The 27,575-nt window shown below is 46.0% G+C and overlaps 2 protein-coding genes across 6 annotated transcripts; both read right to left on the reverse strand.

Annotated features, from left to right (window-relative positions):
* Nucleotides 1-1,287: 1,287 nt before the first annotated feature.
* On the reverse strand, nt 1,288-14,982 carry LOC101702636 (HLA class II histocompatibility antigen, DO beta chain). Of its 2 annotated transcripts, none has more exons than XM_087210444.1 (6): nt 14,915-14,982; nt 6,461-6,730; nt 5,111-5,392; nt 4,538-4,648; nt 4,260-4,288; nt 1,288-4,082 (listed from the first exon to the last, which is right to left on the reverse strand). In XM_087210444.1, the coding sequence occupies exons 1-6, from the start codon at nt 14,946-14,948 to the stop codon at nt 4,047-4,049; spliced, it is 762 nt and encodes a 253-aa protein (XP_087066570.1). In that variant the 5' UTR covers nt 14,949-14,982; the 3' UTR covers nt 1,288-4,046. The 2 variants fall into 2 exon arrangements, with proteins under 2 accessions (XP_087066570.1, XP_021115711.1); XM_021260052.2 differs by lacking the exon at nt 14,915-14,982 and adding an exon at nt 8,195-8,566.
* Nucleotides 9,280-27,173, reverse strand: Tap2 (transporter 2, ATP binding cassette subfamily B member). Of its 4 annotated transcripts, XR_002395747.2 has the most exons (13): nt 27,016-27,173; nt 26,170-26,674; nt 25,976-26,090; nt 23,769-23,899; nt 23,357-23,562; nt 21,096-21,293; nt 20,805-20,933; nt 19,234-19,422; nt 18,891-19,064; nt 18,584-18,743; nt 18,107-18,243; nt 14,915-14,988; nt 9,280-14,818 (listed from the first exon to the last, which is right to left on the reverse strand). XR_002395747.2 is itself a non-coding variant. In XM_004846860.4 (12 exons), exons 2-12 carry the CDS (start codon nt 26,660-26,662, stop codon nt 17,614-17,616), a joined length of 2,070 nt encoding a protein of 689 aa, XP_004846917.1. In that variant the 5' UTR covers nt 26,663-26,674; nt 27,016-27,173; the 3' UTR covers nt 16,763-17,613. The 4 variants fall into 4 exon arrangements, 2 of the variants coding, with proteins under 2 accessions (XP_004846917.1, XP_087066568.1); XM_004846860.4 differs by lacking the exons at nt 9,280-14,818; nt 14,915-14,988 and adding an exon at nt 16,763-17,751; XM_087210442.1 differs by lacking the exons at nt 9,280-14,818; nt 14,915-14,988 and adding an exon at nt 16,763-17,751 and having other exon boundaries at nt 27,079-27,167.
* Between the last annotated feature and the right edge of the window lie 402 nt (nt 27,174-27,575).

Consider the following 27,575-nt stretch of genomic DNA (forward strand, 5'->3'; position numbering starts at 1 on the left):
AACCTCACCACCATTTGTTGTTTTTTGAGTCCTTGATGGTAGCCATTCTTTGTGCAGTAAGATAGACTCTCTTGTTGTTTTGATTTCCATTTCTCTAATGCCCAATGATGCTGAACAATTTTTCTTGTAACTATTGGTTATATGTACATCACTTATTAGAAGTGTCTATTCATTTGAATCATTCATTTTTTATTGAATCTTTTGTTTTAAAGGTCTAATTTTTTAGTTATTTATATATTCTAGAAATCAATCCTTTGTCTGAGGAGTAGCTAGCAAAAAATTTTCCCATACTGTAGGATGTCTCTTTGTTCTGTTGGTTGTTTCCTGTACTACGTAGAAGCTTCATAATTTGATATGATCCCACTTGTTTATTCTTGATGTTATTTCCTGTACAATTGAGATTCTGCTCAGAAAGTCCTTGCCTATACCTATGTTTTCAAGAGTTTTACCTACTTTATCTTCCAGCATAATTTCCAAACCTTGAATTCGGCCTGAATTTCTTTTGATTCCATTTCCTGTAGAACCACTGGTCCAAATCATCTCATGTCCAGCAGTAGGGTTCTCTTTAAATGAGCACTTCTCAATTCCGGGTTCTGGAAAATCTGTGAATTGCTGCTGGCTTCTAATTTTCTACCTTTTCCAAAGCTTCAGAACCAAGGACTTTATATCCAGCACAACTTATTCTTGACTGTAAAGTATAAGAACTTCCTGCTATACACTAAATGTTTATGTCCCCCCAAAATTCATGTGCTGTGATTCTATCCCCAATATGATTGTGTTAAAAGGTGAGCTGTTTGGAAAAAGTCCTCTTAAATATGATTAGAGGCCTTAGTTTTTTTAAAAAGACCCAAATGATGGTGCATACCTGTAATCTCAGCTCTCAGGCTGAGGCAGAGGATTGCAAGTTTGAGCCCAGCCTGGGCAACACCATGAATTAGAGATAACTTGTCTCAAAGAGAAAATAAAAAGAGCAGGAGATGCATCTCAGTGCAAATGCCCTTGGCTCAGTTCCCCCCAGGGTTGGGGGCAGAGACTTCCCTTGCCTGCTTTCTACCATTTGAGAAATTAGTAAGAAGCAATATCAAAATGTCAAAGGCCCTCATCAGAACCTGACCATGCTGGCATCCTAAACGCAAACTCCCACCTTTCAAACTATGAGGTATACATTTCTGCTGTACATAAGCCACCTAGTCTTTGTTAGTTTTTTTTATAGCAGTGCAAACAGACTGAAACATTCCCCTAAGCTCTTCCTGAGAAATCTATTCAGAAAGAGTCAAATAACTGCAATGACTATGTCATTAGTTTATAAACTTGTTGATACATAAAGAGAAATACTTTCAAAATTGAGACCCTTAAAGAACCCTAGTATACAATACAAAATAATTCAGCCATTAAAAAAGGATGAAATCATATCATTTGTTACAATACTGATTGAACTTTTGATCATCAAACCAAGCACAGAAATAAGTGACAATAAGTCAGGCATAGAAAGCCAAATACCACATGATCTCATTCATCTTTGGAACCTAAATAGTGTTGATCTCATCGAAGCTAAAAGGAAAATGGTGATCAGCAGAAGCTGGGGAGAGAAGTGGGTGGAAAGGATGGGAAATTTCAGCCAATAGGCACTAAGTTGTAGTTACATGACAGAAGTAAGTTCTGGTATTCTGTTGCATAGGAGGGTTACTGCAGATAATGCCACTGGGACTATATACTCCAAAAAGCTGAAGGAAAGGATTTCAATATTTCACCATAAAGAAATAATAAATGTTTGAGGAAATACTATGCTTGCCCTGATTTGCACATTACAGTGTATACGTGTATAAAAACATCACACAGTATCTCATAACATATGTACAATTTTATGTCAATTAAATTATTTTTTAAAAACTAACTCCACATGGGTTATATCAAGTAACATTAATATTTGTCTATCTTTAAGTGACAGAAATAAATCTATTATCTAGCAATGCAAATAACATATTTTTCTGGAAAAATAACTGTTTTCAGCACAGAATAGTGAAAGAGAAGGAATTGTTTGGCATTTCTAAAAATCTCTGTAATGTCTGGCTTAATAAAGATAGTTTGGTTACATATTCTACTCGGTTCAATCTGTAACAATATGCTGTTTTGGTTGAAGTACATGAAAATCTGGCTGCATTCAAATATGTAATTGGAAAGAAGATGAAAAGTTTAATAGTCTTTTTGGCTTTTCTTCTCTGTTAAGACACTAATAAAACTCAAGAAATAATGAATTTTTAAAAGTTAGTTGCAACATGGAATATGAAACTTTATCAAGGAACTTTTTCATATTATGTTACATTAAAATTCACTGGTCTAACTTGCCCTCCGAGTGGATCTCTCTTGATATTGATTTTGCGGTTTCACACATTGGTCATTCAGAAAGCATTGGTACACAGAGTTCGGCAGACCTTTACAGACGGACACGGTTCATTAAGCCATCTTACTAAACCTCGCTTGCTGTGATCAGCACCCATCGCTTCAGAGAAATCTTTAGATAACGGGAAATGGTGGCAAGTTTTTCAATTTTGGGGGGGAATCAAACTCAGGACCTTGAGCCTAAGAGGCAGGTGTAGTTCCACTGAGCTAAATCCCCAGCCCAAGTTTTTCAATTTTTTAATTTTCTCTTTAAAATATAATTTTCTTGTCAATATCACTTTCCTTAAAATGATAGATTTACTTGGTTTTTGAAGAAATGTCTACCAAATACCCAAGTCTAAATAACCACAATGGGTCTGTCAGACCTTCTTTCAGGAAAGGCGAAGATCCATTTGAAAAAAGAGGCTTGGCCAGGGATTTAGCTCTGTGGCACCGGGCATTTTTTTCCTGTAAGTCCACAGCAGTGAACAATATAATTGACTACCTGTACAGTTTGGTATTATTGCTTCAATTTGTGCTAAGGCACCAACAATTTTAGCCACTATAGATTTTGTACCTTCAGGACAAATAACAGTGAAAGGAACAAATAAAATACAATAAATAAACAATGAAGGAATTATAGAATTGAAATCTCATCATTTTCCAATCCGCAACAAATTCACAGACCTAGGTGATCACCATCACATGTTCTAACACCACAACAAGAGAACGAGGACATAACACACCTTCTGAGGAAAGACCAGGCAAGTCGCTATGGACTTCCAAGCAGATCAAACCAAGGTGTGATCCAGCCTCTGTGGCCAATGCTGATTTTCAGGAAGTGGGAGGGCAAAGGGGTGCGCTAGCCTGCGGCGTGTGCACGCAGTCAACACAGCCGAGTGTAGGAAACACTTCAGCTTAAGCTGCTCAAGCCAGCAGATTGCTCTTGAGGAAAAGAAGGGTGGAGGGAGAACTTGTGAGGTCCGAGAGGAAACAGAAAATGAAGTGTGGTGTCCAAGAGTCACATTTGGGTGAATTAGCACTAAGTAACTACAAGAGAAAGGCTCTAGTAAACATAGTTTATGTTTAATTTCATAGGAGGGAAGGATTTAACTGGGTTCAGGCACACGAGGATTTCTGCAGGGCTGGCAAAATTCTGTTTCTTGATTTGAGTGGTCATTATGGGGGTTTTTCTTTAAATAATCCATTAATTATACACTTTATGTGGTTGTCCGTATCTGTTTTGCTTTATAATAAAAATATTTTTAAAGCAGTGAAAAGGAAAATAGTGATATATGGGCATTTGTCTTCTAAAGACTGTGGAGACTGCAGTTGGAAGAGAAAAAGGTTTGGGAATCATGACTCAGAGGGTTAGGTCTGGCTATGAAAAGTAAACGGTTTGGAAGTGAAAGGAGTTAAGAGTTAAGGAAATTTCTGGACAGTGTGTTTGGAAATGGCAACTCATGAAGTACCCAGTAGAGGCAGAAAGGCAGAAAGGTAGAGATGCATGACCTCAAAGCACACACTCTAGAATGAGTTCAGGACTCCAAGCGGGATGGAGAAGGCTCATTCCCAGAACAGTAATCTCTTGAGTGTCCTTTACCTAACCCAGGGCCCAGGCCACTGAGCACTGCTTCAGGATCCAGGGAAGAGCTTCAGTTAGGACTTTAGTGTGCTTGTACTGGGCAAACAGCTCCTGAGACCTGCAGGAGGGTGATAAAAGAACTGGTGAGACAGCCCCACCCTCCTATACCAGAGCTTTAGGAGACAAAACCATCCAGCTACACCCTCTTCCCTCCTTGACCCCATGGTGTCTCCTTCTGGCCAAAGAACTGGGAGAATGGTCTCCCACTCAAAGACAAGTAATAAGAGACATTTACCTCATTACCAGAGTGAGTCTCCACAGATCCTGGAAAGAAAGAAAAAGAATGGAATGCCTCAGTTAGGAACAACTGCTGAGATTATCCTGAGGGATAGAGTATGGCCTACATGTCTCCATCTCTGCTTCCCACTGGAATTTTTCTGGCTGCAGAAAAGACTAGCTCAGTGATATCTGAGAACACTCAGCCTTCCCTCTCTCCAATCTTGGAGGTAGGAAATGTAGGAAGTGAGGGATGGCACAGGGAACGTGGCAGGCTTCTCTTCAAAGGCTCCTTACCTTTCCAAGCCCTGATGTGGATGAAAATTCCCACCAGAAGGAAGATTAACCCAAGTAGGAAGGCTGCAACTCCACTTAGCATCTTTCCCCAAGAATATTCAGACTGAGCTCCTATGGAAAACAGGTCTCAAAGTTAGTAAAAAGCTCCCAATATTGGGGGCACCTTCTTGAATTCCCAAAGCTTATACTAGACACCAAATTCAATGCTATTTAGAGAAGTTTAGAAATGATTCTCTGAGGGAAAGGTTCACACTCATGAAGTTACCTCCCATTTGTCACTGATTCTTATATCCGGTGAGAATGCCCCTTAAATACCAAATTCAAAGTACTAACTAGAGGATACCAGCTCCAGGGTTAGGAGCAAGTAATGAAGTCACTAGACTCCCGGAAGATATGAGAATAGTTTCCCTGTTTTCTCCCACCCTCACCCAAGGACTGATTTCTGTGACTTCCAGATCTAGAGAAAGAAGAATTTGTATTGTGACCTAGATTAATGCAGAGGGGACACAGGTCCTGTAAGGAGTCAGGATGATCCTGAGTCAACCCCAGAGAGTACAAGAAACTAATTCTCACTCCACTCCACAGAAACCGGGCTCAGCAGGCTGGGGTGCTCCACCCGGCAGCTGTAGACATCTCCAAGTTCAGGGGTCATCTCCAGCATCACCACTGTCTGAAATGTCCAGTCTCCATTCCTAATAAGGCCACTGGACACAACCCCAGCTCTGTTCTCCTGTCCATTTCGGAACCACCTGATCTTTATGTCCCCTGGATAGAAGCCTGTCACCGAGCAGAGAAGCAGGTTGTGCTGCTGCAGGAATGGGGTCCTCTCTGGGTACACTGTCACCTCTGGTTGCACTAAGAAGGGAGAGAAAAATGAGACATTGTGAAGGAAAACCAGCAAGCCAGGGCAGGAGGTTTTCAGACTATCCCTCTCCCAGATCTCTTTCCCAGATTGTCCAATAGATAAGTATTTGTCAATAAGTATTTGTAAATACCCAACCGTGTGCCTTTGAATGAGAAATAAATGCCTATTTGCGCAGATAAATTCAAGACTTCTTGCTGAATGACCAATCGGAGCTCAGACACAGCACATGAATAACGTGCACACTTGATAATGAACAGAGGTGGCTGTGTCGAACATGAATCTTCATAATTCATTATTTCATGTGTTGTAACAGACACATTGAATGCACTCATGTGAAATAAAGAAACAATTTTTGAATTTTGGTGCCTGCAATTTTTCATGGCTTTTATGGGGACCATCATTCTTAACTACCATCATTTTTTTTTTGCCACTCCTATCTCGTAACACTTGGTTTAAGGGAAACTTCGTGAAGTCCAGCCTGTAAGAGGTTGTGCCTTAGATGAAGAATTCATGGGATAAAATCACTGGCAGCCGTGTTGCCAATGCACTACAAGCAGGGTACACAGACAAAAAGTGCAGATTTAAGGAGAGCTCTGTTGCTGGACACCAGAGATTGGGCCAATGGTTCCACAGGAGATGGAATCTCAGGAAATTCAGGCCAGAATTCAGGATATGAAGAGCTAAGATGATGTTCCCTAAGAAGATGACATGATTGTATTTGAGTAAATGTAGACTTTTGTACATGAAGAAATGTAGATTTCTGTACATGAATAAATGTAGCTTGTTATACCCAAAAAAATAAGCCATCCCCTGAAAATAAGCCCTAATGGCATCTTTTGGAGCAAGATAAATATAAGACCCAGTCTTATATTGGGGGGAATAGTGTAGGACCAAGACCTGACCTGTGAGGGTGATGAATGAGTCATCACTGGGGACAGAACACATGCATGTCCCTAATGGAACCCATTTATCCTGAAGCAGACTTTTGAAGAAGAGCCATGGCCAGGGCCCCGTGGGGCAGACTCCTGAACCCCAGCAGACCCTGCCTTCCACCTCACCTCTCCTCCCCAGGGTGAAGGGAGCCCCCAGCCTGTAGTTGTGTCTGCAGACCATGTCCACGGATGCCCTGCTTGTCTCCAGTATGTCTGGCCGATTATTCCAGTGCTCAGCATCGGGCTTCCCCAGCTCCGTCAATGCCACAAACATCCCCACATCACTGTCGAATCGTACATACTCCTCCAAGTTGAAGATGAATCTGACCACAAATTGCACCTTTTCCGTCCCATTCGTGAAGTAACAATCAGCCTTTGCCTGAATCACAAAATCTTCTGAAAAACCAAGAAGGACCATGAATCAATCCCTACCTCCAGGAAATCCAGTACCTAGGAAATTATGTCAGACCACATGGAGGCCTTTTCGACTCCATAGCTCAAAAGCATGGTGTTGCGAAATAAGAAACAGAATGTGATTTGATGCACGATGACACTTACAAAACATTTAAATACGCACAGAAAAACAACATTACATATTTTCGAAAGCAGCCTTCATGGGTATGACATACCAGGCACACCTAGAGTGGCTCTCTATGGAAAGGGAAGGAAGCAATGAAGACAAGGGAAGAGAAAGGAGCATCCCTCCACTGACCACTGATCACAGTGCCCAGTGAGCCTGCTGAGCAAGAGGAACTCAATTCTATGCACTTGAGAGTGATACCAATCATAGGAAAGTCCAAGCTAGGTCAGGACCCATCTTTCTGAAGAAATAGCACTTGAGACTAGAAGGCTATTAGCTATTGACCTTGAATACTAAATTTTCTTTCATTTCTAAGTTCTGGGAGTCCTGCGCTGAGCCATCAGGATGACCTTCCTGGGCCGAGCAGGCTCATCTCTCATTCAATAGCTGGGTCCAGCAGAAGTTCCAACTTCCAATTCCTCAGCACTTATATCATTATCTATTTCCTCTTACAGTTGAAATGAGAAAAATATCTGAAGTTTTTATCATCTAAAATCTATGCTGATTTTTTCACTTGCATGGTTTATAGGGCATTATACACTCAGGATGGTTTATATTCTCTAAGGACAGTGATGCTCTCCCCCCAGGTTTGTTCCTCTTTTGTTCTTAGTAAAATTTTGACATTTAAAGAGAATTCTGTTCTTAGCACTTTACATCCTGTTTCTGTTCTTAAATATGTGCTTTCATGCCTAACATTTCTTCATGTTTGCCTAGCCTGTCTCCTCAACTAGAAAAATCAGTGATAAATTAACGTGTACCTAATAATCTGAGGACAAGGGTAATTGGTGTATTCACCTTCTCACACTTCTCAAAACTGCTCACTACAATTTTGACCATATAATAGGAGTTTAGTAAATAACCAATAAATTTCCAATTTCATTTGTCAACATATCTCCCCATTAGATAAATACGGAAACAATCATGATCATCAGAATGAACTCTTGGCTTAAGGATGGCAGCTATTCTCAGACTGCTTCCAACTTTATGTTTTTGAGACTGATGTTGATATAATAAAGAACAAAATGTTTCCTGACAATATGTTTCCCTTTTTCCTAACACCCTACTCCTTGGGTCTGCATCTATGGTGCCAGAAGTCCTTTTTCCAGGAAGTCCGTTGTGCGTGGAAAAGAGGGAAAGAGTTTTCTTCTGTCAATGGGAAGAAAATTGCTCTTTGAGACCAGAAGCCACTTCTACACTTTCTACTGCCTGGACCTACAGGGAAAGCCCCCTTCATGCCACTTCTAGCATAAACACCCAGAAGAAAGTTGCCCTGTTCTTACCTGGAGAGTCTCTGCCTTCTGTTGTGGAGGACTCCAGCCTGATCAGACTTACTAGTGGAACCAGCATGCAGCTCACCCAACCAGAACCCATTCTGAAGGGGAAAGGATAACAGTAAAAATGATCGGCTTCTTAGAATGGAGCTCGTCTCTGCACGACTCAACCAAGAAGCTACTTATTATGAGTATAAATAACTCTTGGCCTCCTTGGGCTGGAAACTTCCTCAGACTGCTAACCAATCAAAATAGAAGAGTTCTGCATCATTAGGTGCTGGGCAGAATATGTCATAAAGTTGTATTACATCACTCAAGGAGTGGTTGGTAGTTACCTGCAAATATCACTGATAGTAGTACAGGTATGTCAGAAATGGGCTGGGATTAAGAAAATATATATATATATATATATATATATATATATATATATATATATATATTTTCTCCTTCCTACCTAGTATGAGGTCCTAAAAGAACTAAGCAAGTTGCTTATTATGAATCTGTAGGGAACAGGGAAAGGGGACGTTACTAGAACCTCTGCAGTAAGTCCTAGTCTCCTGCGAGCCACAATAGCACAAGGTGAATTAACTTATTATACAGGAAAGGTAGAAAAAATGAGACTGAGAAGAAGCTGAGCTTTGGGCCTGATCAGTGCTGCTCTGGACAGCAAAGACAAAAGACCCCCAAGCTTGCCCCACCCTTATTCAGTACCTCGGGAGAAACAAATGTAACTAATGACTTGGGGGTGCAGTGGAAATCCTAGAACAATGAGGAACTATGCAGATGAAGATTTTGTTCCTCCCAAGATGTCTTCAGCTGGTGTAATCTTGTCCTGGAGCATCACAGCATCACGGGACCATTGAGGTCTTAGCTCTGAGTGGAGGCCAAAATAGAGTTATGTCTCGAAATGCCTTAGCTGGCCTGTAAGCAGGAGAACTAGGCCTCATCAAAGTAGAATTGCTCCTGACATGAATCCTTTTACTTTTCTCTCTTCTTCTCCACTTTGAAGAATATTGTTTAGTTCTTCTTCCTCTTTTATTAGTGTTTTAGTTATTTTTGTCATTACTGGCACAAAATATCCAACACCCACAAGATAAAGGAGGAAACATTTATTTCCATTCACAACTTTTAGAGGTTTTACTCCATAGTTGACTGGCTCCAAGGAAGGGTAGCATGGCAGAGGGACATCACAGAGGAGAAACAGTCCATGGCAGGGTAAGCAGAAGGCAGCAAGCAGCAAAGCAAACTTCCCTTTCCTTTTTATCCCATACAGGCTATGAGCCTTTTGGATGTTGCTACCTAAATCTAGGATGGGCCTTCCTATTATCCACACCCAAAACTATGCTAAACCAATCAGTGAATTAATTTAGTATCATACACCCTTAATCCATATTCACAAACCCTAGATCCAGCCACCTCCAGAAAGCCTCACCTATGAGCACATGAGGCTTTGGGGGAACATCTAGACACAAGCCATAACAACCAGGATCCAGAGTGTTTTGATCTTTATCTTCCTGTCTTCAGTCAAGAAGTCTACTAATACAGATATGTCTTTTCTAGGATTTTTCACTCAAGTGTCTATTTTGCATTTCTCTTCCTTTTTCTCTCCACATTCTCTGGAGAATGAGAGATGCTGGATGTGAGTATGTGGGTGGTTTTTTGAGGATGGTATAAAGTCATTGTTCTTCCTATAGTCTAACATAAATACCCCCTTTCAGTTGCTTAGTGACTTTAAAATTGAAATGAACTGTTCACTTAAATTCATTTTTTCCTTTCTACTCCTTCCTATCACCAGTAACAAAATCAAGCCTTCTTTGGATGGTCTATAAAAATATTCACAGTTCCTAGTCAGAAAATTAAAGCAATTTCAGAGAACACTGTGTTGAACTACAGTTTAACTGAAGTTAAGAACACTGCCAGCTCAAAACATTTGTTTAATTCTCCCTCAGTAGTGATTGGAGCCCCAAATAAGAGAGAGGTATTCACATGACAAGAAAGAATGAAATTATACAAAAAAACAACAGAAATAGTTAGAATTTTTGGAATATAAAGGAAATTCATGATCCTACCCAGTAGGAAACTATTTGTAAACTGAGGAAGCAAAAGCTACAAGCTCTAATCAGCAACTAATTCCTTGATATACTTCTGCATGGGTCTCCCTACTAGTATTGACATGCATATAATATGTGACACTATCAACTATGATGGCTTTGTCCTGGAAAAGTAAGTGTCATTAGTATTTTGTTCTGCTTATTCATTTGAACTTATCATTCCTAGAAAATAATCACTAAGGACCAGGGATTTAACTCAGTAGGTCTGCCACCTGCCTCGCAAGCTCAAGGATCTGAGTTTGATCCCCGGTACCAAAATAAAGAAAATAATCACTAATATAATGAACTTCAAAAAGGATTTCCAGCCATTCTATTTAACATAATCCCAGTGTATGTGTGTTTAATTGTGCTAGAATCTGCAATATTTTATTTAGGATGTTTTCATCAATATAAAATAAATTCATCTATAGCTTTTATTTTTGTGCATTATCATAGTTTAACATAATTAACTTCACTAAAAGAATTATTTTGTATTATTGAGTTGTTTTAAATTTTGAATTATCTTTTTTTCCTTTAAAGATTTTGTTACACATTACCCTAAATATGGGCATAGAGCTTGGGTGGTAATCTTTTTACAACTTTCTCTATTTTTCTGTGAAAATAGAGCTTAATTTGATATGTTATATTTTTCAAGGGAGTATTCATGTAACCCAAGTTTTCAAATTTATTTCCATAAAATTGAACAAAAAAAAATCTCATTATTTTCCCTTTGTTACTGCTTTAATTTTGTCTTTGTTATTTATTTTCTTTACTTTAAACTTCTCTATATTTGTCTTTCTTGGTTTGTCAAACTGGAATTTTCTAAAGCTTCTGAATTTATTCATTTTACATTTTATTTTTCTAACTTATCAGTTTCTGTTGTTTATTATCTACTGCTTTTATTTGATTGATGTTAATGTTTCTACTTAATTCATTTGGTTTCCTTTTTCCTTTTTTTATATGAGTACTTAAGGCTATAAAGTGATAAGCACTGCTTTAGCTATATCCCAAAATATTTATGTGATTTTAATTATCATTTTTCAAGAAATTTTTGTTTATGTTTTTCTATCTGGTAAAAGAAAGAGCCAATATCTTTAAGTATCCACATGAAGAAGCATTTTATCTTGTCTGATTTTCTTACTGTTACCTAGCTTGTTTCATAACAGTCAAAGAATAATTTCTATATCATTCCTACTTTTCTAAACTGATTGAAGATTTATGCCATAATATTTGATTTACTTTCATGAATGCCTTGTTGAAAGTTGGATAGAGGCATGGTCTGTTTTCAGTGAATTGAGTCCAATATACTCCATAATATTTGATTTTGTTTTGTTTTGTTTTGGGCTAGGGTAAGTGTCAAATCCAGGGCTTTGTGCACATGCTCTGCCACTGTACTACACTCCCAGCTCTCTAGTTTTTGACTGTCAGTAATGTTTTCTGTTTCATATTTATTTTTGTCCAATTGACCTGTCTAGTCCTGGAAAAGGGGATTCAAATTCCTTAATAGTAGTATATATTTGAATATTTTCCTTGTATCGATCTTACTTTCTCCTTTATGAGAGTTGTTTGTTATTTAGAACTTAAATATATGTCTCTTCTATATCCCTATAAAATTTACATTTGTATTCTTGTTGTGTCATTCAACTTTTTCATCTATATTTTACCTTACTTAATAATAAGATTGTACCCTCTGCTACTTTTTGGTTTGCAGTCTCTCATGTCTTTGCCCATCATTTTAGTTGTTGAACAAATCTTTCTGAGTCACTTCATTTTAGGTATATCTTATATATTACATACAACAGAGTTTTTATTTTAATATAAATATAAAGTAGTTATATAATTGATTTAAACCCATTTACAATTGTTAATATAGAAACTAGATTTAGTGTGATTTGGAGATATTATTGCTATATTTTGGATGTGCTTTGACTGTGTCTGCCAACAGTGCCCTTCAAGCTGAGTAGAGATGCTGAGAGGTGGTGGAACCTATAAGAGGGAGAAGTAGGGGAAGATAATCTGGGTGATACTGCCTCAGAAGGGATTAATGCTGGCTTCCTGGAGCGAGTTACTTCTAGAGAGAATAGGTTATTATAAAGCAAAGTCAACCCATGTATTTGACTCCTTCTGCACACAGCCAGTTCCATTTCTGCTTCTCCATGTTGTGACACAGCCATGGGGGAGCCCAGCTGGGATGCCAGCACAGTGCTCTTGGATTTCCAGAACTATGAGTTAAATAAACCTCTTTTCTTTATATAATACCCAGACTTCAGCATCTTTTTATAACAACACAAAATGGACCAAAACATTATTCTCTTCTACTATGTACACTGTTAATATGAGTATTTCTTTTTTTTTAATCTTTCACTATGCTTTCCTTGTGCTTATTTAAATTGTAGCTTTTCAGATACTTAGCAAGGTGTTAGGGTTTAGATCATGAATGTTCCCCCAAAACCCTCATGCATGCAGAGGCAGGCCTTGTAATACATGACTGGATTATGAGAGTGTTATATTCATCAACTGATTCATTCATTAATGAGTTGAGCAGCTGAATGTGTTGTTAGGAGGTAGGTTCTTGTTAGAGAAGGGTCACTGAGGGTGTGACTAGGAAAGGTATACCTTCCTCCACGGCTCCTCCTTCCTCTCTTCTCCCTGGCCACCATGAAGTGAGGAGCTTTCCTCCACTCCTCCCTTATGCTATGCCATTCTGTCTTGGAGCCAGCCAACTATGGACTAATGCCTCAAAAAACCATGAGCCCAAATAAACCTCTCCTCATTTAAGTTGTGGGTATCAGGGATTTTGTCTCACCAATGAAGGAAGTGACTAAGATAGACTTTGGTACCAAGGAACTAGGGTTGTTGATATGACTCTACCTGACCATTTGGTTGAGAAAAAATTGGAACTGGTTTATGGGAGCAGTTTGAAAAGGTTTGGAGATCCCAGCTAGAGAAGCCCTAGAATGCCGCGAGCCAAACCAGATTGATGGGAGATTCTTCTGGTCAGAGCTCAGAAGACCAGAATCCCAATAGAAATGTGAACAGTAAAGGCTGGGCTCAGGAAGTTTCAGCTGGCAACAAGGACTCCATTGGCAACTGGATCCAAGGCCATGTGTGTTATGCTCTGGCAGAAAATTTGTCTCTATTTTTGTTCCAAGACGTTGTGGGAAATCAAAAGTGATGGGCTAATTAATCTGAATGAGGAAGTCCCAGGTAGCCCAACACTGAGTCTGTGGCAAGGGATTTGCTGGCTGCTTTGAGCCATATCTATGGTGATAATAAGGACCAAAAAGCAGGAATGACTAATTTGAAATTTGTCCCTGATGGCCAGAAAGGAAGCACCTGTAAAGTCTGGGCCTGTAAAGTTGGGGCTGCTGAACAGTTTAGCATTAAAAAGAAGCCAAGTACTTTGTATCAGGACAAAAGGAAAGATGCTTTGAGGACATCTCAGGAATCAGCAAGACCCCAGCCTTCCTTGGCTTAAAAGTGCAAAAGTGAAAAACTTTGTATTGAGAAAGAATTTCCAGGGAGCCCACCCAGTTCATTCAAGGCCAACTCAAACTCCAGGTTTCCTGGAGTTCAAGTATCCAGGCATTCATAGGTTGTTATAGCCATGATCCAAGGGATCCTGGCTACTGCTAGAGCTAGGGGCAGACTAAGGCATCATCCATGTGGTTGGTCCCAGTTTAACAAGAAGGCAGAATGCAAGAATTGTGGTGTCAGGGAGACTTCCACCCGCATTTCAGAAGAAGATTCTGGAGACTAGGCAGTGTGCCTTGAGAGGGCAGTGTGTGAAGCTGTGAGAGTGAAGCTGAAACTACAGTGGAGACCCGGGAAGTTGGGGATAACAGAAACACGGAGTATCTGCTAAGGAAAGACAGAGGCTCTGAGTGGAGTCACTCCAAGAGAGAGACCAAGAGACTTGCTACAAGCAACACCATAGGAGCAAGACTCCCAAGCCTTTTGAAGATCACCTGTCACAACTTACCCAGGGTCCAGTCACAGAGCTACAGGATTTAATGTTTGCCCTGGTGGGTTTTTGTCTTCCTTTGGTCTCATTTCTATATATTCCCTTATTTCTCCCTTTTGCAATGGGAACACTTATCCTGTGCCACTGTATATTGTGTTCTAACATTCTTTTTTATTGTAACAGAGCCTCACAGCTAAGTTTCTGTTTTATTGTAACAGGGGCTCCTCTTGAGTCTCAGAGGAGGCTTAGGACTTGTGCTTTCCAGTAATGTTGGTATTGTTAAAAGGTTGATGGACTAAATGCATTTTGCATTAAGAGATGGCCAGGGGCCGGCGCAGAATGTTAGAGTTTACATCTAGAATGTCCCCTAAACTCTCATGCATGCAGAGCAAGTCTTGTGGAAAGTGATCAGACCATGAGAGTGCAATACTCATCTGTGGATTTGTCCACCAATGAGTTGAACAGCTGAGTGTGCTGTTAGGAGGTGGCACCTGGTTAGAAGAGGGTCATGGTATGACTAGAAAGATTATCTCCTTCCCTAGATCCACTCGTCTCTCTCTGCTTCCTGGCCATCATGACCTATTTAAATAAATAGTGTCTTTAAGAAGAGAGTTGTAGAAAAATAAGCAGATGCAGAAAATATAGACAACTTTTTTTTTTCAGAGTTGTTCTTACCTGTGTAACCCAGTCTAAAACTCCATTTTCTCATTCCTAGAATTAGGATAGTATTCTCTGCTTCATAGGATTATCTTGATGATAAAGAAAGGAGAAATACATTGGGCATTAATTAGCACAGCCATAGCACACAATAAGCACCCAGTGAATAATGATTACTATTAGAATTGTAATTTATAAGATTCCATAAAACTCGATTCAAAACCCAATGTTTCCTAGCACCACTAGATGGCACCAGACTCAAATGGGTGATACCGTGGATCACAACACCAAAACAGCAAGGAAGGTCTTTCCCCGCATTCCCTGGTCCTTTCTCCACAAAATTCTGACAACTCTACAATCTACCCATGTGGTCTCCAAGCGACTATCCTACTGGGTGGAGGCATCAGGACTTGAAGCTCAATGCTGCTTCCACACAGGGCAAGGCAGACAGGGTAGGGAGTTGTTTGGAAGTCCAAAGAAACTGATTGTTTTCCTAAGGGTTCCTCTTTCCATTTGTATTTTCCTTTGAAAGAGTGGACCTGGTGGGATGGGAGAGATACTGAAAGTAAGTGACAAGAAAGAGAAACTCTGAGGTAAGGAAATGACACAGTGATGGGGTAGAAGTGAATAAAGACCTTAAGATCCTTAAGGCTACTGCATCTTCCTGTACTGTCTGAACACCTAAGTTTTCCTCCCAGCTCTCCAGTTTCCCTACCTAAAGAAGACCTGGCTGTTATGTTCTCAGTATGCCTTCCAGGTGCAAGGATCCATGGGGTTACTGAGAAAATCAGAGACTTTACAAGACTGTCTACTTCTGTGAGGGCTGCAGCTCCCATAAACTTGGGAGATGCAATAACTATTCTCTCCCTCTTACACAAAAAGGACACTGTATGGGGAAGGAAAGGAATCAGCTTTCTCTCTCCAAAGGCCTTTCACATGTGCTGGGATCTGGGAGCAGGTGGCTGTGAGCTGCCAGGCAGCAGCAGATGAGACAGAGGCATACGATCTGCCTACGAAGCTTCCCACTCTCGCCCCACCTGCTGCCAACAGTTGCCAGGCAGGAGCAAGTCCAAAGCAGCAGCTCAGCACATTCACTGCTAGCCCTGGAAAGTACCTGCTGTTTCCAGGATACAAAAGTTTCTCTTTCCTAGAACAGGAGCCTTCCCAGGTGAGTTCCTCCCAGCAGCCAGTCACGTGTAGTGTTGGATTCTCAGCAGGCGGTTTACACAGGGAGGACTGAGATTCATTCACGCCCCACAGACACTGATTACTGTCTACTGTGGCTCAGGCATGTGCCAGGTGGCAGACAGGGAACAGAAGCTAAATGATCTTCCCAGCAGGAGCTGTGGTCTAGAGGACAAAAGCCTGGGGTAGTTTAATAAAGGCTGCAAAAAAGGTAAGCCTCAGGCAACAGAGGAAATAAGGAAGGCTTCCTGGAAGCTCTGAAGCCTGGTTAAGTCTTAAGGCTATGGGAAAGCATCGGAGGGTGATGCAGAGACTGAGCAGGAGACCAGGGAGGGCAGGAAGTTCACAGAGGCTGACAGTGAATGCACCAGGAAAGGGGACAGGAGTTTGGGGACCCTCGTATGCTCTGCAAAGGACCTGAGCAGAAGAAATGAGGATACAGGAAGCAGCTTCTACAAGTGACATCATCCCCATCATGAGCAGCTTCTAGAAAGAAAAGTGAGTTCGTGGAAGAATGGCTGGGAGAGGGGACCAGGCAGGGCAGCCTGGAGACAGGAACCTGAGCCTGAAGGGAGTCAGTCACACCTGAAGCAAAGACAGCAGATTCAGAGCCACCTGGAGCAAGGAGCAACCCAGCTCTGCCTGATCTGACTGTGGAGTGGAGCCAGGATGGACACAAGATGCAATACACAGTAATTTATTCAGTGTGGACTTGAGGGTCAAGTCTGGATTCAAACACGAGTTCCACCACCCTGGAACCCTGGGAAAGTCACATAATTTTTTTGATTCTTTGATCCTTAGTTTCCTCATCTGTAAATGGGGAGTAATGAAGAATAACCAACCTCACAGGGTGAAGTATTAAAAATGATAACATACAAAAAATACTTAGCATAATTCCCATTCATATTTAAACTCCACAAATGGTAGCTATGTTATTATTAACACTGTTAACTTAGAAACTGTGTTCTGTCTGGCCATGGCTTAGCTTCCCCCGAAATACCAGGCACTGGTGGGAATGGAGAAGGACACAGAAAGGCAACGTTATTTATGTCACATTGGTTAACTAATATCTCAAAGACAGCCAGCAAAACACCAAAGATGGTTATCTCTGGGAAGTGCAACAATGGGTGGTTTTACTTGTCTTCTTTGAACTTTTCTGTATTTTCCAAATTTATATACGAATGTGCACATATATAACAAGTAAAGCATTCTGCATGTTTTTATTACACCACATGCACTACTCAGTACCAGACAGAGCTCTCTTCACCTAAGTGATGAGGTTTATAAACTCAGATGACACCCAACCCACCCAAAGACTACGCCCCATCCCCTCATTCCTACACAGCTCAGCACATCAAAAGCACCCGTGGTCTAAATCTGCACCACACCTCCAGCTCCAGGAACAACCACCCAGGGGCACAGCCCCAGAAAAACTCAGAGCCTGAGGCACTCGGTGTTGGCATTCTGGAGACAGCCCTAAGTAGGCCCATTGTCCGGAGGCCGCTGCCTTGCGCCAGGTGAGGGCTGAGGTCCTAGCCCTCCCTGAGCTGGACGCAGTCCGCAAGCTCCCCCTTCCTGAGCTCCAGCTTCCAGTCAACATTCTGAATTGTGCTGTCCCTGTGAGTGATCACCAGCACCGTTCGGTCCCCGCGGGATTTCCAGGCCTGCAGCTGAAGGGGCAGGATCACAGTGCTCAGAAAGGTAAGAATGGGTGGACACCAGAACCCAGCTGGGCACCACCTCTTTGGACTCAGGGCAAAGAAGATGTGAAGTTGCAAAGGGCAGTAGTCACGGTCTGCCCTGCTGCTCCCTCTCCGCTGATCTGCTGCCCCCAGGATGGGGAGGCAGCTTGGAAGCAGTCAAGGATGCCTCCCACCACCGCGTCCTCCGCTCCATTCCCCGCCGGACAAAGGCAGCCACTCTTTCCACTGACGGGCTATTCATCCCCCTCCCAGTTCCACACAAGCCGATCCTGCGAATCTGATCTTCCAGATCACACTGTTCCCTGCCCCTCCCGGTACTCACAGCTTGCTCACAGCAGACGTCCAGGCCACTGGTGGCCTCATCCAGGATGAGGACGCGTGGGTCCCGCACAAGGGCCCGGGCGACGGCCAGACACTGTTTCTGCCCCACAGCCAACTGGCTCCCTTTCTCACCTACATCTGAGGAAATCAGAGAAATGGCCTCCTCAGACACAGGCTACCAGGACAGCACCCTCCTCACAAAAAGGAACAACTGTACGATGGCTGGTTCCTATACAGCCGGTCAGGAGGTAGGAGGGCCACGGGTGGGACCCTGGAGCTGCCATGGAGGAGGCAGCTACTTCTCTGCTGCCCCCTGGGAACAAAGACTCTCCAGCAAGATGGAGGCTGAAGAATGCTTGGGGTGGGGAAACCAGGGAGTGGGAGCAAAGGGAAAAAGAGGGGAGGAGCTAACACGGATCAGGGGGACGCAGCCCTTGTCCCGGTGAGGGCAAGGGTAGGTCCTGATCTGAGCAGATACCCGTGTGCATTCCGTCCGGCAGCTCCTCTATGAAGCGGTAGGCAAGGGCCTCCTGGGCAGCAGCCACCACCTTAGCGTCCTCACAGCTCTGCAGCCCGTAGGTGATGTTGTCCCTCACAGAGCCTGAGAACAGCACAGGCTCCTGGCCGACCACAGACACCTGGCAAGCGGGGAGGGGAGAGGGCGGGGCGTAACTGCAGGGCAGCGACCCTCCCTTCCCCCTCACCTGCCTCCCCACCAGTGGACCCACTGCCAATTCCCATGGGCCCCTCTCCCCCACCCACTGCCCGGCGTACCTCCCGCCCACCTGTCTGTGCAGGTAGTGGTGCTCGTATTCTGAGACAGGATTCTCGTCCAGCAGCACCTGGCCCTTCGTGGGCTGGTACAGATTCTGCAGCAGGGTAGCCACGGTGCTCTTCCCAGAGCCATTGGGTCCCACCAGGGCCGTCACCTCCCCGGGACGCAGGGTGAATGTCAGGCCCTGGAGAAACAGGAAAGCTTTAAGGCCAAGCCACTTTCCTTAGGGGAGGCCTCTCTTCTCTTCCTAGGAGAAGACCCCCTTCTCAAAAGCAAGTGATCTATGAGTGATCACCCACTAACAGCAGAGAACGAAGGACCCACGTTCCCGCCCTGTGGCCTCTCTCAGGCACCTGGAGCACCGGCTGGTCAGGGCGACTGGGATATGCAAAGGAGACATCTCTGAATTCCACGAGGCCCCGAATCGCCGCAGGGGCCAGTGTCCCGGGCTGAGGCAGCCGGGGCTCTCTGTCCAGGTAGGAAAACACTTTCTCAGCAGCTCCCACGTTGCTTAGCATGTCCCCGTACCTGTACACCAAGGACTGGAAGACAGGCACGGACAGGTCAGCTGGACAACCATCTCACCAGAGTCAATGCCTCAGCTCCTCACACACCCTCCTCACACACTCCACGTGGCCTCTCTGCCTTCCTGAGGGAGTGTCCTCAGCCTTGCAATGTACAATCTAGGTGGCATTTTAAAGGGACGACAGCTGCTCAGTGCTCCAGTTCACAGCGGAAAGGATGCAAAGCCCAAACTGACCACCCAGCATTCTTCTATCCCCAGGCCTTTGCAGCTCTCCTTTTGCACTCCTCCTGCACAGAGCTGTCTTGCTGGCCTAGGTGGGCAACACCTTAAAAGCCAGCACTGTGTGTGACTCACTTTTATGGGCACCAGAGTGTCTAGCTAGTCTTCACACATGGAAGACGGCTAATCAGTGTCTTGGAAATTACTTTTGTAAAGCTCAAGATGAAGTGACTATTTCTGAAAACTGGTAAATATAGAGAAAAGAACAAATATTTTTTCTACCATTCCCCATCAAACCACAGCCCCCAATAACCCAAAGGTGGGCGAGGACCAGTCTCCCAAGACTGAGGTATTCCAGTCACAGATGGGGAATGCTGGACACCGCCATCACGCAACTGTCACAATTTAAAGGACTGGGCACCGAGCACCAATGGCTGATGCCACCAAAGAGACTCTGAGTATCTCCCGCCGGAAGAACACACCATCACCTAGAGAGTACACTTCTGAAAAAAAGAGAAAACTGGAAACTCACAAGCTTCTAGATTTATCTACCGATGGGCAGGAAATATTCTAGAGGCAGAGGAACATATTAATACCACAAGCATTCGATCAAAGAAATCCAACAGGACAAAAATGCTACAGGACAAACAACCTATTCCTCACCAAATAAATACAAGAAAAAAGTTTAGATAGAGAGAGTTAAAAGACATATCAGCAAATCATAACGAGTGGACCTTATCTGGATCCTTACGTGAGCTACTGCATCGTGTCTAAGACAGGTAGAAACTTGACCAGTGACTACATTTGGTCAATTTTAAGAATTGTTGTCAATTTTTAGAAGTTATAATGACTATGAGGTTATGCATTATGCTAGATGATTTTATTGTACAGATATTATATACTCTTGAATGTGAATTACGTATCTTGAATTTGAATCAAAATAATCCTGGTGAGAAGTGGGGAGGAGCACAGATCAAACAGATTACGACATTGCTGATGCAGGTACTGGGTACATGCAGGTTCTTACATTTGTTTCGTCTTTAATATGTTTGAAAGTCACCATTACAGAATTAGCTTGCGTCTTATGTTCTGTTCTGTATTTTTAAGGAGAATAAATAAAGCCTGAGACCCAGAGAGAGAGCAAAGGAGAGGTGGGAGAGAGCGTGGCTCCTCACTTACGTGCACATAGGGCCCCACGTCCTTGCGGTAGAGCAGAAAGGACAGCAGCGCACCGCGGGTGATCTCGCCGGCCGCGATCTGCTGCAGCCCACAGCTCAGCACCAGCACCTGCGCTCCCAGGTTCAGCAGCTGGGAGAGAAGAAGGGAGAGCTGAGGATGAGAGCGTCCGTCATCCCTTCCCTCCCTGCCCCTGTGAGACCCGGTGGCAGCGGCGCAAGGGCCCCCAGAACCAGCAGTCGCTCCTCACCCCGCCCTCCCTCCCGGCCATCTCCCCAGCACGGGGCCTCTCACCTTCCTGACCAGATCGTACAGGCCTTTTTCCAGGTCTCGACGCCACCACAGCTGCCGGCATCGCTCCAGGGCCTCCTTATAGCGCCAGACCTCAAGCTCCTCGGCCCCAAAACTGCGCACGGTCTGCAGCCCTCCAACTGCCTCCCGCACCACCTGCCCTGCCTTGGCCACTGCGTCCTGGATCTCCAGCAGCAGGGCCTGGAAGAGTGGGGGTGGATGGCCTCGTCAAGGCCGGGAAGACGGCAGACCTGCAGCTCTCACTCCAGCCCTGGGGTCCCTGCCCCACCTAAAAGCGTCCAACTGCTCTGCTGCCCCTCGCCCTCACTTTGCTCACCAGGAGGAACGCAGCCTAAGGAGGGCTGGGACAGTACATCACTGAGCTGCAGGCAGTGGAGGAGATAAATGCTCCTTTTCTAACCTCCATTTAAGGTAACTCTTCCACCCCCAGTGACTGGTGAGGAGGTAGTAGGGAGCCGAGGAGCCACGGCCAGCTAAGGTGGAGATGGATTCAAAATGCAGCAAAACCCTCACAGAAGAAAAGCTTTGTAAGGCTACTAGATTTGGCAGTGATCTCTTAGATATGCCAAAACTACAGGCAATAAAGGACAGGTAAACCAGACTTCATCAAAATTAAAAGTTTTGGGCTGTCACAGTCCTCTCTATCAACAGTGAAAAGACCTCCACAAAATGCAAGAAAATATTTTTAAATCATATGTCTGATAAGAGATTAATATCCAAAAAATATCAAGAACTCCTACAATTCAACATAAACAAAAAACCTAATTTAAAAAAGGCCAAGGAAATTTATTTGTCCAAATAAATAAAAACATCCTGTGGAAATAAAGACTGGGATGTATAATGGATGTTGGGAAATGGGAAGAAAGTGAGAAGGGGAACAAGGGAGGAGGGAGGGAGAAAAGAAGGGACAAGAAAATCAAGTGAAAATAGATGGACAAAACGGAAACAACACATTTGCACATAGGGAGGGGAGGGGCCTTGAGGGAGGAATGGGATAAAATAAAATAAAACTTATTAAAATAAAAATGACCCATATGGGGCTGGGGGGCAGCTCAGTGGCAGAGTTCTTGCCTGGCATGAGGCCCTGGGTTCAATTCCCAGCACTGAACAAAGATGTCCAACAAGCACAGCATCCCCGATTATCGGGAAATGCAATGCATTACAAGCACTGGAGTGGCTACTATTCATGAAAAAAATAATAATAATACTAAGTGGTGACAGCAGTGCGAAGAAATTGGAGACCTTGTGCACTACTGGTGAAAACTAATTGCGAAGCTGCTATGGAAAACAATAAAGCAGTTCCTCAAAATGTGGAAAAGAGAATCACCATATTACCCAGCAATTACTCCTCAGTATATACCCAGAAGAACTGAAAGCAGGCTCCAAGACAGATATTTGTACCCATGTTCATAGCAGCCCTATTCACCATAGCTAGTCACCTCTCAAATGGCCATCGGCCAATGGCTAGGTCACCAAAATGTGGTCTACACATGCATCATTCTGCCTTACAGGGGAAGAAATTCTGACATGTTCTACAACGTGGGTGCACCCTGAAAAGCTTCTGCTAGTGAACTGAGCCAGTCAATAAGACAAGAACCATAGGGTTCCACTCAGGGTGGTTCCTGGAGTAACCAAATTCACGGAGAAGAAAGTAGGATGCCAAGGGAGCGGCCCTCAGGGTTTCATGGGGGCAGAGTTTCATTTCAGGAAGAACCGTTCCAAAGGGAGACGGCAACGGTGGATGCAGCACAACAATGTGATGTGCTCGCTGCCACCAAACTGCGCACCTAACTAACACTGACCAAAACAGCAAAGTTTAGGTTATGTGTGTTTTAACCACAACAAGAGAGAAAGAACACAAGTTTAGCAGACATTCAGACTCAAAATTCCCAACTCACTTCCTGCTTCCGCTGCACTCCAGCCAAACTCCTTCTGCTGATTTTAAAGGAAAAACTTAATTTTTGTGGGGAGGATGTGTACAGACTCCTTTGAGAAGCTCATGAAAGGTATCATCTCCCCAGAAAAAAGCCCCCACTTACACACACACATGCATGTCACAGTGCCAAGGGGTCACAGAGCTCAATGTCCATCAAAAGATGACAGAACAAGCAAAACGTGGCGCAAGCATACAACACACTCTAAGGGCTGAAGCGAGAAAACCTCCCTCTAAGACATCCAAGAGCCAGGAACGTCGAGGCCTTGCCCCTGAGTTTTAGGCTCCGCTAGGGGGCGGCCCCACACACCTGCCGGCGAGTGGTGTACACCTTATCAGCAGTCAGCATCACGGGCAGGTCGAGCAGAGACAGGAGGGTGAGGCGTGGCGAAATGGTGAACATGAAGCCGTACAGCCCCACCACTTTGACCAGGCTCCGGAGGATGATGTTGGCGTTTAAAGGAAGCCAGAAGCTCATGAGGGTGGTGTCCGAGCTCAGCCTGGAGTGCAGCTCCCCTGGGGGACAGAGCGGGTGAGGACACCGCACGCTGCACCGCAGAGGCCCCACTGACACGGCCCCGCCCCTAAGTCTCCATCTCTAGCAGAGCCGTGGACACTTTGTCCTCTGTCCCAAGAGAGAACCTGAGGCTCCAGCGAACAGGCGGGGAACCGAGGGACAAGGGACAGCCGGGGGAAGCCCTGCCCTGGACCCCAGGCCCCACCTGTCTTAGTCTCCTGGAAGAAGCCGAGGTCCTGACGCAGCAGGGAGGAGAAAAGCTTCTCTCGGATCCGCAGGTTGATTCTGGACATGATGAGGGTAAAGAAGCCTCCTCGGAAGCCTCCAGACAGTGAGCTGCGGGTCGGGAGGAGTGCGGAGGAGGGGAGGGGAGAGCAGACACAGAGAAGGCAGAGGTAAGAGACGCAGAGGAGAAAGCCAGAGTTAAAGGAAATAGGGCAGCGGAGAATGCAAACCACGAATAAAGGGAAGAGGAGGCAGAGCCGGAGGCGGAGAGAGAAGACATGGTGGCCTCGGTGGCTAGCTGGGGGAACCAGCTCACAACGCGGAGAATCCACGAGGGTAAGCAGACCCGAGAAGAAAGAGCCCAGCCCCGCCCCTGGCCGCCTCCGCATGGGTTGTCCCCCCCCCCCCTCCCCTCCCCTCTGCTCTGCTCTGTCTTGGTCTCTTTTCCTCCGGGCAGCAAAGCTGTCTTTCATAGTCACAGACACTTCATTATGGGAACCGCAGCGAAAAACTCCCTGACCTCCCGTTCTCCAGAGCCCTAGAGTCACACTGACCCTTCTTCCACCCCCAGAGAACTCGTCTTAGATAAACCAGTGTTTCACAATGAAATGTAAAGGTAGAAACATAAAAAGCATAAGCCATCACTGAGGTAGCGTATCCAAAAGTCATTAGGGATAATCTCGCATGAACTCATAAGGCTCTTGGACTCTGATGATCGGGGTGGAAGGGAGAGGAAGGAGCCAAGCACAGGAGAAACATTCAGGAAGTAGGAAACGGCAGGGTGGGCGTTTGAGTTGGGGGAGACATCATCGGTGCTGCTGATACTTGGGCCCTGCAATACTGAGGGCTTCGGGAGTCAGAATAAGAGGACGTCTCTTTCAGGAAGACCAGGATGGGGTGAGATGGATTTGGAGTCCATTCGGGAATGTGAGGTCACAGCGGGCTGCATGACAGGGATGTGGAGGCGGCTGGGAGCACAGGGCCGGAGCTCAGCGTGCGAACCTGAGTCTAGGGATCAGCCACAGTGCCGAACGGAGTTAGGTCCATGCGGAAGATGCTCGTAAAGATTACGATAAAACTGAGCCATAGAGAAAGTCCAAATTTAAGGGTCCAGAGGAGGAAAGTTCTCTGAAGGAAGCTGAGCAGATGAGGAAATAGAAAGGGGGTCCTTAAAGCTAACTGCAAAGGATCAATAAAGGAAAGAGCCAAATGCACAGAAAAGCCAGAAAGAACTGAGGTCTCACTCAGGGAGGATTAAAAAATGAAACAGGGCACTGATGGAACAGAAGTTCATATGTGAGCAGTTGGTTTCAATGGAAAGAGGCAAGAACGGAATGGAGGCATAACGAGGCCCTGGTTGTTGTTTGGTTTTGTTTTCTGTTTGTGGTGCTGAACCCTCGGAGACATAACTCCTGCCGGTCTGCCTAAGTCACTGAACTGCCCGGGCTGGGCTCTAACTGAGCATCCCGCCTCAGCTTCCCAGAGGCCTGAGATCACAGGCACTGGTCTCCGAGGGTCTTCAAAATGAAAGACGGCCAGTGAGAAGACGCAGCATGGAGCAGCGCCGGGCTGAGCGCAGGGGAGTGAGGGCCTCCCGAGACTGCACCTCAGCTGCCGCTCACCCCATCCCGGTCCCAGGCCAGCCACGCAGCAGCCATGAGCAAGGCCGAAGGGAGGGCAGGTGGCCAAGGAAGGCGAAGAGTAAAGTTGCTAGAAAGGACGTTCATCACCTCCAAGGGACAGCTTCAGAGATGGCCAAATGAGAGAGGAAGGAGGGAGTCCGGGAGGAGAGAGGCCAATCTGTCAGGAGGAGAACCGGAAGGATGCTGTAGAGAGGCCTGGGGCTGGGAGGCTGGAGAGAAACTGGGTTTCAGGAAGACAGAAATGAGAGGCCATTGAAAGACACTGCTGCATTTGACATGGATGCCCACCCATGCGCGTACTTGAGTACAAACGTCAGAATACAGGCACCTGCAGTAATAGAATAGGAACTCCAGGGGGTTGGATAAGTGTGACTGGAGGAATGAAGGGAGGGCTAGAACAGAATAAGCGATACACAAACACATGCACACTTCCGATTGAGCATTCCGCGCTTCCTGCACAAAGGTGTGTGAACGCAGACTTAGGAAGCCAGGGGCTCCGCTAAGGACTCGGGGCTCACGAAGGGCCCCACCTGCCCTCACCTACCTCCCGACGGAGAACAGGCACATGAGGAAGACGGCGCTGGCAAAGGCGTCGGGGTCAAAATCCGCCCCCAGGATGTCGATGACGCGGCCAGAATAGTGAGGGATCAGCATCTCCCCTGAAAGAGGCCGCAAGGACGCCGGGTGCTGGCGCTGGCCCGCGCCCCTCCCACCTGCAGCCCGGGCCTCTCCACTCACCCAACACGGCAGCCGCCAGGAAGGAGAAGGCGGCCGCCAGCAAGGGCAGGTCGGGCGCGGAGAGCCGCAGCAGCCTGCACACCAGTGCTCGGTTCTTCTCCAGGCCGGGCGCCCTCGCCGGGGCTCCCGGGGGGCTCATCCCAGCCCACGCGGCCCGGCTCAGCCCTGCAGCCGCGTACCCGGCCAGCAGCCAGCTCCGGGAGGCCCCGGCCACTCTGACGGGGGGCGCCCTCGGGGTCCCTCCCACCAGGGCTCCCAGGGAGAGGAACAGGGGCGTCGCCAGGCAGAGCGGGGCCAGCAAGGCCCCCCGAAATCCCAGCAGACCTCCCAGCTTTAGCAGCCCCCACAGCCCCCCAAGCCGCAGGGCCCCCTCCAGCCACAGTCCCAGGAGCCCTCGGGGAAGCAGAGCCCCCAGCGCCCCCTCTAGCAGCCAGAGCAAGGCCAAGTCCACCAGCAGCAGGGAGGCCCAGGGCCGCGGGTCAGGGAGCCGCATGGCGCCCAGGATCTGGGGACAGACGGTGAGAAATTAGGGGGTGGCCCCCGTCCTGGTCCTGACCCCCCACCCGCCGAGCTCACGGCCACATCCCTCCTGCCCCAAAAGCTCTGCCCCGGAGCATCACGCTGAGAATAATAATAATAATAATAATAATAATAATAATAATAATAATGTTTCATTCCCCGGCCCCGGTCCCTCTCCACCCTCCACTCCGCCCCGCGGCGCGCGCTCCGGAGAGCCAGGCGCACCCGGCCCCGCTGCCTTCCCCTTCCTGGGTCCACAGGGACCAGAGCTGTGGGGCGAGGGCAGAGCTGGGGTGGCTGCGCCCCTGCGTGCGCCCACGAACTCACCCGCGGGGCGGGGGGCGCTGCTCAGAGGGCTTCCCGTCGAGCGCTGAGCCTAGAGCTGCTCACCCTCTCAGCTCTCCCCTCGGTCCGCCAGGGTCTCTCCTGACAAGGCTCAACGGTTTCGCTTTCGCTTCTGACAGCTGCGCGCGGCTGCCAGCGGGGGGCGCCCGGGACCCGCGGACCCAGACCCCGCAGCCCCAAATCCGCCCGTGCGCCCTTGGTCCCCAGAGGCTCAGCCTCACCCTCCTGGCGGGGACTGTGATGTACAACAGCAGTGTTTCAAGCCCTGAGATGCTTTATAATTGGGAACCACTGGCCTTTCTCAGTTACCGCCTGTTTTAATAAGCGCCCTCTTCTCCCAGGCAAGATCCACTTTTAGGGTCTTGGGTGAGAAGCCCCATGGGGTCCTCATGTGTCCTTCCCAGGGGGCGCAGGGGCAGGGCCTCTGTGTGCTGTGAATCGCGCTGGGAATGCCCTTGGCCCTGGAGGGAAATGCCCAGTGTTGGCCTATTTTAACCTGAAAGAACAGGAATCGGGCTCACATTGCTCTGGGTCGGAGCCTA

The sequence above is a fragment of the Heterocephalus glaber genome, unplaced genomic scaffold, assembly GCF_053883595.1.
Source record: "Heterocephalus glaber isolate CG9 unplaced genomic scaffold, H.glaber_assembly_v1.0 deba00001141, whole genome shotgun sequence".
In the NCBI taxonomy this organism is placed as follows: Eukaryota; Metazoa; Chordata; class Mammalia; order Rodentia; family Bathyergidae; genus Heterocephalus; species Heterocephalus glaber.

Bases quoted from the DNA above. Each gene is read 5' to 3' on its own strand.
- LOC101702636 (XM_021260052.2), bottom strand. From the start codon at position 8,285: ATGGGTTCTGGTTGGGTGAGCTGCATGCTGGTTCCACTAGTAAGTCTG. The intron at 4,289-4,537 runs GTAAGGAGCCTT...CTTTCTTTCCAG, and splicing joins CCACATCAGGGCTTGGAAAG to GATCTGTGGAGACTCACTCT. The intron at 4,083-4,259 runs GTAAATGTCTCT...ACCCTCCTGCAG, and splicing joins AGACTCACTCTGGTAATGAG to GTCTCAGGAGCTGTTTGCCC.
- Tap2 (XM_004846860.4), bottom strand. From the start codon at position 26,662: ATGCGGCTCCCTGACCCGCGGCCCTGGGCCTCCCTGCTGCTGGTGGAC. The intron at 20,934-21,095 runs GTGAGAGGCCCC...CTTCTCTCCCAG, and splicing joins TGTACGATCTGGTCAGGAAG to CTGCTGAACCTGGGAGCGCA. The intron at 17,752-18,106 runs GTGAGTACCGGG...CTGCCCCTTCAG, and splicing joins ACGTCTGCTGTGAGCAAGCT to CTGCAGGCCTGGAAATCCCG.